General features: G+C 39.5%; 1 protein-coding gene across 4 annotated transcripts in view; it reads left to right on the top strand.

Moving 5' to 3' along the window:
- ILDR2 (immunoglobulin like domain containing receptor 2) overlaps window positions 1-9783 on the top strand; it is a 95868-nt gene extending 86085 nt beyond the window's left edge. For 2 of the 4 annotated variants that reach the window (XM_053455507.1, XM_053455510.1), the window contains 6 exons: window positions 1507-1653; window positions 1964-2134; window positions 4705-4821; window positions 5949-6153; window positions 6640-7267; window positions 8567-9783. In XM_053455507.1, coding sequence (XP_053311482.1) covers window positions 1507-1653; window positions 1964-2134; window positions 4705-4821; window positions 5949-6153; window positions 6640-7267; window positions 8567-8602 — 1304 coding nt within the window. In that variant the 3' untranslated portion in view covers window positions 8603-9783. Of the gene's footprint in view, window positions 1-1506; window positions 1654-1963; window positions 2135-4704; window positions 4822-5948; window positions 6154-6639; window positions 7741-8566 lie in introns of those variants that run through there. The other 2 variants (XM_053455506.1, XM_053455508.1) reach the window with 1 other exon arrangement.
- Window positions 9784-13839: the final 4056 nt, after the last annotated feature.

Below are 13839 nucleotides of genomic sequence, written 5' to 3' on the forward strand. Positions count from 1 at the left end.
GGTCCGAAAGCTGCGGCCTCGTCTGTTTTTTAAAGATTAAGTTCCTAAAATGAAATCTCAGCACTCCGAGTTAAACAAGGATTTAGGGAAAGCAGGTTATTTTTGTTGGATTATATGTTATATTGTAACAAATAGTTTTTTCAATTAAAATGAGATATATGAAGTATTTCTTTTGTGAGATATATTTATATATTTGTTTTTGGTAGTAATTTATTACTTTTATGTGAAAAAGATAAATTTTGTTTGATTTTAGTCAGGGTTGTTTTTGTAAAATTTGGTGATGTCGTTTTTGGGTGTGATAAGCTGATAATAAAAATATAGTAAATTTATATCGTTTGAAAAAGAAAAGGCTAAGCATCCAGTACTCCGCGCGAAAGGCGATGCTGGTGGTCCCGCGCGTCAGGGGGGCACCCAGGAGGCCCTGGCAGACTGACGGGGAGGAACATCCTCAGGCTACAGAAATAGGGAGTCCGTTACCTCCTTTGATGTGCGCCGTATCTCTGTAAAGCTTCATGTGAAATTGTGACAGCGAAAAGTACGAGCGCTTAGGAAAGAAATCGCGAAAGATTGTCTGAAAATGGCTTTTATTGGATTTTTTTCTCCTTGTGGAGCGTAGATCCTTAGAACGACGACGCCGTTATTTTTTTGTCTTGCTCACTTAAAAGGGTTATTTACATTTATTGTACCCCATGTTTTATAAATGCTGTACATACAGAGAACGTGTACATTTAACACTTTATGTACTTAGCGCACGCCAACCAAAAAACAATGTCTGTCCCCCTTCAGGTTATTTCTTCTCTTTGGTAGAAGACTCCTCTAGGTTAAGAAAATATATAAATATATATATATATAAATCAAAAATCTCCAAAACAATTACACTGGTTTTAACCCCTTAAGGACAATGGGCGGTCCCTAAACCCATTGAAAACAATGCATTTTGAGCCCGTACATGTACGGGCTTTGTCATTAAGGGGTTCAAGTAAAAGCTGGAGCTATAGGACGTTTTAATGCATTAATTTTCTGATTTAAAGCACCGAATAATCTAGTTTTTTATACACAGTAACAAAGTCATTTTTACCAATCTCCCAATTATTCAATGACCCCGCATTTTACAGACGGCATGGTTCATTTTTTCCGTGCATATTACAAAGATGTTATAAAGATGTAGCGTGAAAGGTTTGGATGTGTGGATTGTACGATTGTGTGAGTGATGGGGGGGGCATGGGTTCCCACGTTTTACTTGCCCCCTGGGCCAAAAGGTGCCAACATTCCCCTGGCAGAGGGTGGGAGAGACCTGGGCAGGGGGTAGGTACGTCCAAATGCTACTCCAGACCCATATAAAGCAGAAGACCCTGGTAAGTTTACCCGTGTTGGTATAATTTGCCAATTTCCATTCATCGGGTGGCACTTAGCCTTGGTCGAAGTCATGGTGGTCCCTTAGGCTGGTGAATCCAAGTCTGTGAATTTCTGTGACTCCTCACCGCCAATTTCTTTTTACCATTTCAGAATGGGCTTTCGTATGCCTGGTGATACTCGGCACTGTGCTGTTCTTCGTGATGGTGGGGATCTGCTGGTGTCAGTGCTGTCCTCACAGCTGCTGCTGTTACGTCCGATGTCCTTTCTGCCCGGAGACCTGCTGCTGCCCGAGGGCCTGTGAGTAACAAAGATGGAGATGTTTGGGGGGGGGGTCCATAGAAGGGCCGTTATAACGATGCAAAAAGTATCAGGAAAGCCTAAAACCTCTCAAAACGTATAGCTTGGAGGAAAGACGGTAACGAGGGGAAATGCTGGGACAAGAGATCGTAATCTAAACCTAGAGAGTCAGAGGCTGAGATGTTTGGAAGTATTTATTCCCTGAGTGGTGGAACGCCACCAACACGGGACGTAGTTTATATCGGTGTCATTTCTTTTGTGAGATATTCTTTGTAACGCACGTCATTCGAAATCCTTTTGTATTCTACAGTGTATGAAGCAGGCAAGGCAGCCAAAGTCGGCTACCCTCCGACAATCCCGACCGCCTGCCCTCCGTACTACATCTCCACCGTTCCTGCGCCACCCGTGCCGGCGCCGATGCTCATGGAAAAGCAGCACGTCCCTCCGCTCGTGCAAAGCGACTCGCTAGGCAGCCAGAATGGTAATTTTCACGGACGATCACATTAAAAACAACATAACAGTTATTGTTCCATAGCAAGGTGGTTTCTTTTCCAATGGTCTTATTTCTGATACTGAAAAAATTATAACTTTTTCCTTTCAATAGATTTATTTAAGTCATTTTTAAGTTCCTTATTTTGAATTCCCCTGGTCTCTTCTCTCTGATCGCGTTGGCTGTAAGCCAGCATCGTTATTCGCGATCAGCCGTGTGGATTCTGCCTCGTCAGCAGAAATGTTCGACACGCAGCCTTGGCGAAGGCAGAGATGTCGTTAGAGCTGCCGGTATAGAACGTGCATTAAATTACAGCTGGAATTGGCACATCTTGTGTATATATATATATATATATATATATATAATTTCCAAAGGCTTTATAACCCTTAAATATAATAAAATACCTAATTTTTATGTATATTTTTATTACACTTTTACTATTTATTATATGCAGCCTTGTTGCTCCCGATGTTTCAAGCTCCACTTGGATCCGTCACGTTTTCCTCGGCACACGATGCTGAGAATGTCAGAGTTCTCATGGGTTCCTTTGGCTATCATCCAAAAAACGATGAAAATGCGTTATTAAATGAACAGCCGGCGATTAACGTGGAATTATTCAGTATATGCTTCTTTAGCAGACCCGAACAGAGCGTTCGAATTAGTCGGACTAGAAAGCCAAGTAATTGCAAGTAATCTTTTAATGCTTACGGTATCCGGACTTTAGAAAAGAATATACGTTTTTCATTCGGGAAATAAGACTTCTGTCTCACTTTTATCCTTGTTTCTATGGACGCCGGCAGAATGCTTTTGGATAGTAGCCGCTCTTTCGCAGTAGTCCATGACGGCTCCGGTTGAGCTTCCTTGGAAATGAGTGGCAGCTCAGCTTGCATGCTTTAGCTTGACTTACAGGTCTTGAAGTAGAGCTTTCACTACCCAAAGCAGGGAAGAATCAATGAATCGAGTCGGTGTTGGCTCATGTCCAACTCATGGCTCAGCCCGACTTGTTCCAAGGCATGAGACATCTCCACCGATATTGTCTTTGGGTGTATTTGGAAAGTCCACCTTGGTAAGGCGAGCCTTTGATCTGGCTATGCCTTGGTTTGGCTCAAAGGCCACATCTATAACACAAATAGGAGCCGATTTCTCATTTAAGGTGGACCTGTCCTCTACATTAACATTAAAATAATCCGAGGTGATCCTCAGGATGTCAACAGGAAAAAAAAAACAACATACTTTTTATATAGGAAAGATAACTTTAAAAATAATAAAAAAGTATCACATTATTTTACATATCCTTGGAACATTCTCGTGACACAGATATTCACTAATACATCCATTTCCACTTATATGCTCCAATCTAACAATAACAACAAGAACATTTCTTCCTTGCATTTTATTTGGTTATTTGTGTCTCCTAATTTGTAGCCGATGTGCATTTCCATAATAACACTGCTCATCGCAGACAAATTTGGTTTTGCATTTGTTTTGTCTCATTCAGGTTTTTTTTTGCCATGTTTATTATCTGTTGTTATTTTTCACTCTTGGCTAAACCAGTAACTACCAAACTTATGTCTTGAAGCAACATTTTTTAATAAATATATTTTTAACATATGATTCAAATATTATGGTTTCAGATACACGGATCAGCCGTAACATTATGACCGCTGACAGGTGAAGTATAATCCTGTTATTATGGCGCCTGTCAGTGGGGGGGGGGGGTTGTATTATTACGCAGCGAGTGAACATTTTGTCCTCAAAGTTGATGTTAGAGGCCGGAAAAATAGGCAGTGTAAGGATCGGAGCGACTTTGACAAGAACCAAATTGTGATTGCGGGATGACTGGGTCAGAGCATCTCCAAAACTGCAGCTCTTGTGGGGGGTTCTCGGTCTGCAGGGGTCGGAATCAAAAGCGGTCCCAGGAAGGAAAAGCGGCGACAGGGTCATGGGCGGCCGAGGCTTTTTCATACACGTGGTGGGGGGAGGCTGATCTGGGAATCAAATCCAACAAACGAGCTGCTGGAGCTCAAACGGCTGGAAAAAATGAATGCTGGTTCTGATAGAGAGGAGTGTATGGGGGCCGTGTAGCCGCAGACCAGTCAGGGTGACCACGCTGACCCCCGTCCACTGCCTACAATGGGCACGTGAGCAGAAGAACCGGACCACGGAGCAATGAAGAAGGTGGCCGGTCTGATGAATCCCGGTTTCTATTACATCACGTAGATGACCGGGTGCGTCGCTTACCTGGAGAACACGCGGCACCCGGATGCGTCCATGGGGGCCGCACCTCGCAGCTTACAGGACTTCTAATGTCTCGGTGCCGGATCCCACAGCGCAGCTTCAGAGGTCTAGCGGAGTCCATGCCTCGACGGGCCAGGGCTGTTTTGGTGGCAAAAGGGAGAGCTACACAATATTAGGCAGGTGGTCATAATGTTACGGCTGATTGGTGTACATTCAATATTTTAATAACCTATTCTTATTTTATTTCTTCCGTCATTTTCGTAAACGCTACTCCTGAAATGTATTTTTTTTTTCTGACAAGTAAAATATTCTACTATTTTCAGCTGTGCGCAAAGGGTACCGAATTCAGGCCGACAAGGAGCGAGATTCCATGAAGGTTCTGTACTACGTGGAAAAAGAACTGGCCCAGTTTGATCCGGCTCGGCGAATGAGAGAGAGATGTAAGCATTACTTTCACGAACAGAATGTTAAGAGTTGAGTGATTATAATGGTTCCTAAGCCGCGGCTGATCGATTTGAGTCATGTTCTTAATAATAATTAGGCGAACACCCACACAGTGAGTCACCGTCTCTAACAGCTTCCATGTTGCCTACACTCAGACTCATTCTTACCTTTTTATGGTATGTTAAAGGAATCTAAAGTGTTAAGTATATGGAAAAAAAAACCCAAAGATAAAGGTAGATGTATATAAATAACTGAGCTCAATCACACGATTGTTCTTCTTGAATCATAAGCACGTATTTAAGCGAATGGTGGATCCTTTCGAAGCACAACAAAACATTCTGAAAATAGCGAAACACCGATCGTATGGAAGTCCACCAAGTTCAGCCTTTTACAATCCATGTTTCTGTTTTCATTAATCTAGAAGATAGCAAGAACATTGTTCTCCTGGATATGAAGAATCCACCACCCCCCCGTGGGTCAACTTTTGACCCTTGTTTAAATATTTGTATAGTGAAACTGATATTAGATGAAACATCATCTGCGTCTTATATATAGAGTCTGAGCAGCGGATTCCACATCTTTACTGCTCTTCATAAACTGACATCTCCAATTCCCGCTAATGACCCTGGATAAGCTAGTAAGTTAGGGAGTTTTTTTTTAACCTCTTTGGCCGTTATTTGCAAGCCGATGAATACTGTGCGTAGAGTAATTTGAGAGGAGCCCCATCAGATATCAGCTTAGGAAACCCCACTTGTATCGGTACAAGCAGCTATAACTAAAGAAACCAACTGGTGTTCTACTTAACCCCTTAATGGCAAAGCCCGTACATGTACAGGCTCAAAATGCTTTGTTTTCAATGGGTTTAGGGACCGCCCATTGTCCTTAAGGGGTTAATCTTTCTTCAATGATATCCATAAGAAAACGTCCATAAGGTGCTATCGGGTGCTGCAGCATGTGGCCAGCGTCTGGATATGCCCGGCCACACTTGCGTCATGGCTGCTGGCCTTAAAGCACCAGGGCCACCTCGACATTGCCACTCCGGCCCGGGTTGAGGTTTTCTAATATATATTTTTATTTTCAAAGTATTATCGTTTTGTCAGCTGCAACCTGCTTGTTTCCTCAGATAGCCACACTATTTCAGAGCTCAGTTCACTGCACGAAGACAACTCGCATTTTAACCGCTCCTATCGACAAGGGCGCCGAAAACCACTGCCATCCAGTTGCAACATCGATGGAGATGCAGAGTACTGGTCTGGGGTAGTTGGTGCAACAGCAAGGCCCTCGACCTGTTCCAAGTTAAGGGATGAGAGAGAAAACTTCAGGAGTAGGTAAGTGTCGTATGTCCTGCGAGGAGGAGGGAATATGATGGTGCTAAATAAAACAATAAATAATAGTAATAATTAGAAAGAAAGAAATCACATTGGTGGTTGGGTGAGGTCAATATCAGAGGTAATTGGCTGAAAAAAAGTCAGTATTCAATGTTTTGGAAATATTTTCTTACACCATAACAGTAAAATCAGGTCTATTCCATCTGCCGACGCATTTCACATTCTTGGGATCGTTAACATTAGAATGATAATTAACTATTTATTATGGAGCAGTAATTGTTAAGATGCTGCTTGCTTTTTGGATGCTTTACAACTTCTGTAAAAAAAAAACAAAAAAACCCTGTTTTCTAGTTACAGATTATGGCAGCCACTAACTGGTTAACTGCAATATGTTCTTCTATATACCATGAAAATAGGCTGGAGTGGAATATTAATTAAATAATTATTGGATAGAATGCCATTTTTCTTTTTATTTTCTTTCCACAGTCTCCAGAGACCTACATCTGAGGTCTTAGAAAGAAAATCCTTTCCCATGGCAGTCCAAGCCGTGTCTACGGACGAATTAGCCGCATTTGCAGACACCTACAAACAGAGATCTCGACGGTCTGACAGCCGCGGGCCAAGTTCAGCGCCCAGGTTCGAGAGATCAGAGTTGAGAGGGAGATCCCTCTACCACGACAGCTCGTCCGATGACTACTATGGAAAACGAAACCATGGAAGAGAACTATTTTCAGACAATGAAAGAGGCTGGTCGTTCAGCCCTTCCAGGATACGAGCTCCAGAGGACAAGCATCTGCCCAAAAGGATAACCAGAATGGGACAAAGCTATGACGATGCTTATCTCAGCAGCGTTCTCGAAAGGAAATCAAGGGGCCTCGAGGAAACTATTGTGACCCCGTCCAAACTGAGCTTGCGGCAAAATTCAAGTCGCAGCTACGGCCGATCTCCAACGTTCAAGACTGGAGATGGGAAAGACCACAAAGTAGAGGAAGAAGACTCACTTCCTCCGTACAGTGAGCGAGAGCTTGCCAGGGCTCTCCCATATCGTTCCAGGGAGCACTCCTATCTCAACGCCTCAGACAAGAGGAAGAAAAAGGAGCAGCCCAGTAAAACAGTGAGAAAAGCCTTCTTTTTTTACATGAATGGGTCACAGGCCAAATGGGGTTGGAGGGCATTGTCAAAAATATAAGGAGTGGGAGTCTGCGTGTGTGAGGACGTTTATTATATGAAATATTGTGCCATTTTAAGATGTTTGTGGATCATTAACATGATGCAAATGGAAAATGCATGCTGTATAAAAACAGCCGTTGTACCTTAAATATTGTCTGAGCACATTTCAAAAGGGGCACGTGTTATTGTCCACTTTTTGAGTATGTCAATAAAAACAACAACAACAACACGGGCTGTTTAACAAAATTCCATGCTTTCGGGTGTTTAACTATGTTTTTTTATTATAAATATATATATATATATAATGTACATTGAAACTCCAGTTGTAATTTGTCTTGTTCGGGCATGGTTGAAATCGGGACATTTGTTTAAGTCAAATTTCTTTGTAAACAAATAAACAAATACATTTTTTTTGGAGTGGCTTCACTCTTTCTTTAGGTTATTCTGTTGTTATTTCCTTGTTGTTCTGGAACGCAGGGTCAGTTGTGGTAGAAACCAAGTCAATTCATCCGCATTGCTTGAGGAACTAAAACCGCAACAGAAGAATCTACTTTTAGAGTGAAATATCAGATATCGGCCCCTTTCCTTGACTATATTAAACATATTTAGCGTTTAATCGTACAGGTAACAGAATAACTGATTGTGTCGCTGCTACTTTGGATATTATCGCCAAATATATTTTAAACCTGAAAGGGTAAACGGTGGCAGCTGCTTAATTGTGAAGGTCAATGTGTGAAAGAATCCATAATATAGTACATTTTAAAAAAATATAGTTAATTGTTTTTCTATATATTTTCCATGTGGGTTTACACAATCATTGAGAGAAACATCCACTGAGGAAGACACAAAAAAGTCAGTATTTCAGCTTATTACTGTAACAATCCAGAAAAAAAAAAAAAGACGAGATCCATCGTTTTCATTGTCACCATCCGTGCATCGCCATCACGAGTCGCATTACGCTTCTGAAGTCCGATTCGGTTTCAGAGCGGCCCTCGAAAGACGGCGTATCAGCGTTGGTCATTTCCACGTCCACTCCATCGTAATCCGTGTATTGTGTATTTTAACATACCTGTTCCAATCATGCGTGCATTGGGTTAAAACCTTTAAATTGGGGCTGGCCTGGAAGCGGGGTGTTTTCACTTGTCTGATCGCAAGACTAGGAGAGGTTTATCGTTTTGTTTTTTTTTTTGTTTTGTTTTCCATTTGGTCATGTTCATATCTTACTGTTTATTATTTTTCGCAGGGTGATTTCCCAAACAGGATGTCCCTCGTTGTCTGACACCGTTAAAGACCTAAGGAAGATTCTGATTGGAGGAGGCACTGAGGCAGTCCTGGTCACGAGAGACAGAACTCTGAGCCACTGTGCTCCAAGGATTTCCCTTCTTGACGCTGAAGATCTTTAGCCTGTCTGCCCAACAGAACAGGAGACCATGTGCCAAAAATTTGGAAGCAATGGTCTCCTGCAGGGTATCCTACCCAACCACTTATGGACCTCAAACATAGGTCTGATGGAATTGTGGGACACCACATTTTATCAATTTCCAACAATTTGCGATTGTGTGAGGACTAGCCTTACTCCTACTAATTAATCATTTTGTAGGGGTGATATTTGCCTCCATTCTCCAACGTTCCTTATGTCTCACACTCAAACAGTGTTATATTTGTACCATGAAACCTCTCTGTGCCTCTCATTGCCACTGTCCACACTACGGACGAGTGATGTCTTTGTGTATCTTCTGTTTACATCGGAAGGGTGCTAACCATGTACCTCTCATCTTTTTTTTTTTTTGGCTAATTAGAAGTAACACCTTTGGTTGAACTTTCCATTTTTTCGTTGTCCACTTTCTACCAATCCCTTCTTTTCTGTTCACATTATGTTTCTATAGTGTCATTTAAATTTGTAAGTATTTTTTCTTTAAACCTCTGGTATTTATAGCAGTATTTCAGCAGAAATTACGGGCAAATTCTTTGTTTTGTACTCTAGAACGTTTAAGCTACTCCATAGTAAGAAAGAGAACAGAGAAATCTCATAGAGAAGATGTAGGGCTTTCTATAATGAATGTAATATATGGGGTGTCTTATTTTCTTATTTTTTGATGTTTTGAAATTTAGTTTAAATGTAATTTAGTGATTTTCTAGACTACTCTCTATATGATAGGAATAATTAACATTTTAGAATTTATTTCAATATTCATTTTAAATTGCGAATGAATGCTGACCTGCTCTCTACTACTTAAAAACAAAAATGGTTTCTCATGAGAATTGAGCAATGGTCATTCTTTATTGCCATAAAAGAAAAGCTATTTTCGGGGGTTGCTCGTTTCCATTGAAATATGAGACTGCAAATCACAATAAGTCATGCGTACCCTAATTCCCACACCAATGCATTTTTTACTTCATGGAATCATCATTCACTCATGCATGCCGTTCATTCGTTAGCGTACACTGAATCCGGTCCATTTTAAATATAGAAGCCACGAGTTGATATCGGTGGAATTAAGTCGGATTGAGTAAAGAAATTCAAACTATTAATCAAAATAATAAAAAGTAGTGAAATAATTGGTAAACACCAACTTCCAACATTTTTAGTAAATAAAAAAAAAAATATTTTGCTAGTTTTTATTGGTATTTAGAGCACATGAAATCTGCACTTTTGCACTTGCTGATTTTTTGTGATTTAGAAAGCCCCCCCCCTCAAGTTTAACCTTTTATTCTTTTTTTTTTACAATACTGCAATTCTGTTTTACTTAGGGAAACGTAATCATTTTTTTTTAATTAAAGGTTCCTGCAGAGGATACATTTTTATATAATGTCTCTAAGGCAGTGGATCTAGTGGACACTTTTACGCATTACAAAAAAATATATATACATATATTTCTTTTAAAATATTTTGGAAATAAGTACAACGTTATTGTAGAACTGACTGGCATCGCAACCACTGGAAATACTCGATTCAGATTATTTTTGTATTCTCATACGGTGCTGACCTTTTTGTATTCAGCATGGCCGAACGTGAAACACATACGCAGGGATACAAAGCTTAATCATGGGTAAGTAGTTCTAAATCAGAACAATCTATGAGGTGGGTCCCTGATTCCATTAATTTGTATGCATATATATATATATTAGTCTTTCAATTTCCAGAAGGGCTGGTAATATTAAAGTATATAATATTTTGTATGAATTTGCTGTTTGCAGAGTCCTCTGAAAAAGTACTGTGAACGTTGTATACAGCTGGCAATTATTTCTTGTATTAAAAAAAAAAAACAGGTTATACTTTGTTGTTGATCTTATAGTAAGGTTGTATTTTTATTCTCTGAAGCTTCGATCTGATATTGTCATAAAATGTATTGCAGAATATCCGGTTGCCCTGTTTTATTTCTTTGTCTGTATATAAAACGACCGCATTTATCGGCGGGAGAAGGAATCGAGTCGCAGTTTCATCAAGTAAAGTACGAAGTCAATAAGAGGACATACTTCTACGTGAGAGTGAAAGAAATACATATTGTTAACCCCTTCATGACAAAGCCCGTACGTGTACGGGCTCACAATTCATTGTTTTTAATGGGTTTAAGGATAACCCAGTGTCCTTAAGGGGTTAATAGGGTAATATAAAAACAAAACTACTCTGGAGAAGGTACTAGGAGGGATAGAAGAATATTTACTGACTGATGCGTTACGAGGGGTTGCCTCAACCAATGGACAACATTCAGAAACAACAGAAGAGATATGTATATTTTTTTCATTTATAGAAAATGTAATTGGAATTTTCTGGCTGCAAATCAAAACTTCAAACAATATGCAAAAACTGACCGTAAATACCAAAAGAAACTGAAATATTAAGATTTTTTTCCCATTTGCATTAGTTGTGCACAATTTTTTAATGGGTAAAACTGCAGAGAATGTTTTTAAATTTTAATTCTAATATTGCTTTTCAAAAAAAATAATTATCCCCTTGCAGCTGGAGCTGGGAGGGTTTTATATTTTTAAGTAAAAAAAAAATTATATTTGAATTAATAATCCTGTTATATACTTTAAATAAATAAATATTGTGTTATATTCAAAATTGTCAAATACTCAAATTATAAATTCAGTATGAACCATACGGTGGTCATGCCCAAGAATATTTAACCTGAAGATTATAAATGATTATAAATTATATATTAAGTCCCGTTTTTTACTTTATATCGGGAAAGGAAAATCGTAACTACTTGGGCATCAAAATGACTGCCAAAAGAATAGTGGAAATACATGTTCTATCGCTCTTAAAATAAAAAAATAAAGTCCTGAAGGACCGGTAGAAATTGGATATTTCTTGGTTAGGCAGGATTAATACCATTAGGGCATATATCTTGCCCAAGTGGAATTATATCTTTCGCATTTATAAATCAAGTCTAAAATCCTGGGCTACAGGAATCTGTGATATTCTGATTGGTTAAACAGTCCTTGATACATCGATAAAACAAAACAATTCCTAGGTTTTTAGAAACCTGGAGCAAATTTAAAAAAAAGAAAAAAAAATTCCATTAATTATAGAGAATAGTGAGAATTTAAATAACAACCTGGCATGAAATATCTGAAAGATCTAACAGAATATTAAAGCTTTCAATCAATTGCATTGTGTTTTTTTGGGCTCCATAATAATGACATTTTCAGCTATATAAGGATAAAGTATTTTTTAGCTAAATATCTCCAATGGGAGTATAAAAAATGCATAGATTCTGTATGTTATCTTCTCAATCGTTCTCCCAACGTGGGGTATCTCAATGCCTCGTTATGCATAAACCGGAGAATTGAGATAAGGATTATACGGCTCTTAGAATTATGTGAATAAAGAACCGAAGAGAAGGATCCCAGCGGACGCAGAACTCAAGGCCATGAGAGGGGTTATCGGAACGGCTCGCGGCTTCAACCTAGTGGAAAGCTTTTACAAAGTTTCAAGTAATTGGTACCAACACGGCTTGCCACGATGTATCGCTCGATGGATAGGAACCGTTGGAGAAGTGGTTCAATAAGCAGAGATTTTCTCCAAAATACTCTCTTTTTTTAAACCAGTTGTAGTGTTTAAACAGTGGAATGGCTCAGTCTTAATCACCCAGCCAGACACCCTGACTAATATATGAATGAGGGAACAGACTTCATTAGCATTGCCATAAAGCATCAGCTCAGTGCGGTGTTTGAGCCGGGAATGTCACCCCAAATATCACATGACTGACAGCAATGGCGGCCTCCAGGTCTGCAGATTAAGGGAGATTATTGGGACAAAAGGAGATTAAACCAGTTTTTTTACTGACATTACTGTATACAGCACTGGGGTTTATGCCCAAGGAGAAAAACATTTTTTTCCCATTGGACCCCCCTTTAAGGACGCTGCCCGTGCATGCACAGTAGTTGGCATTGAAGGGAGTTCAGCTGTGATACATGCAAGCGGCTGCTTTAATTTATGAATATTCAAATTATGGTTGGATTGTGTGTATTATGTATGTGTTAGTAAACAAAGCACGCCATGAATCATTTCAGAAGTGCCCGTAATGTTACTGCTGTTTGAGCTCAACAAGAAAAACAAATATTCATCTTCTGTATTTCCGATCGAGGCGGCTTTCGAGTGCATCTGCGGAGAGTTATCCGCCTTTGTGTTCGGACAATCAGACGCATATAAAAGCAGGCGGCGGATTCCGGTGCGAACGATAATCTCCATACATTCAGCTCAGTGCTTCCAAGGACCACCGACGCTACCAAGCGGCGCTTACAGTCACAGAAACAAAGGCGCCCGTTCGAGATGATTGAGGTTTGGAAGCTGCCAGATGTTCGAAGTATTTAGCAGAATTGTTGTATTTCCAGAAGAATCCTACAGGTGCAAAAACTTGGTATGAAAGACACTGAAATCAGTCACATTATTCTGTATAACACTTTGTATAACACTGGACTGAGGATGATGGGAACTGTTAAGAATCGGCTTAGTTAAGAATATTTTATTATTATTATTAATTCTAAAATATTTTGCTTTAATATCAAATGCACAAAATAATATTAATAACCTCCTTGGGCATTTTAAAAAGGTAGGAAATTGGTGAACTTTGTCCTTCACCTTCAGATATAATAGTCTAAAATAAAAGTACTCTACAGCTATTTATAAATAAATATATAAAATGAAACAGGAAAAAAAATCAGGAGCAATATAAATGCAATAAAATTATCCAACTATCCATCCCTTAAATCCCTTACAAAATATATTGCAATAAAAATGCCATAAAAAGTGTTTCTGGCAATAAAACGTCATAGCGGAACCCAGAGTACCCGAACAACATAACTTAAAACAATAGAAACCATCAAAGCTATCTTCTACCTTTTGCCATAGAGATCAGGTTATTTTGGGCAAAAGAGGCCCTGAAAGTTTGTTGTTGTTTTTTTTAACCCCAAATTGAGGGAGTGTTTTGTAGGAAGGAACAACGACGAGAGAAAGAAGGAGCTGATCCGGAGACACCGGGTCAAACCAAAAGAGCTCCAAGGCGTGAT

Source organism: Spea bombifrons, chromosome 2, assembly GCF_027358695.1.
Source record: "Spea bombifrons isolate aSpeBom1 chromosome 2, aSpeBom1.2.pri, whole genome shotgun sequence".
NCBI classification, from domain to species: Eukaryota; Metazoa; Chordata; class Amphibia; order Anura; family Pelobatidae; genus Spea; species Spea bombifrons.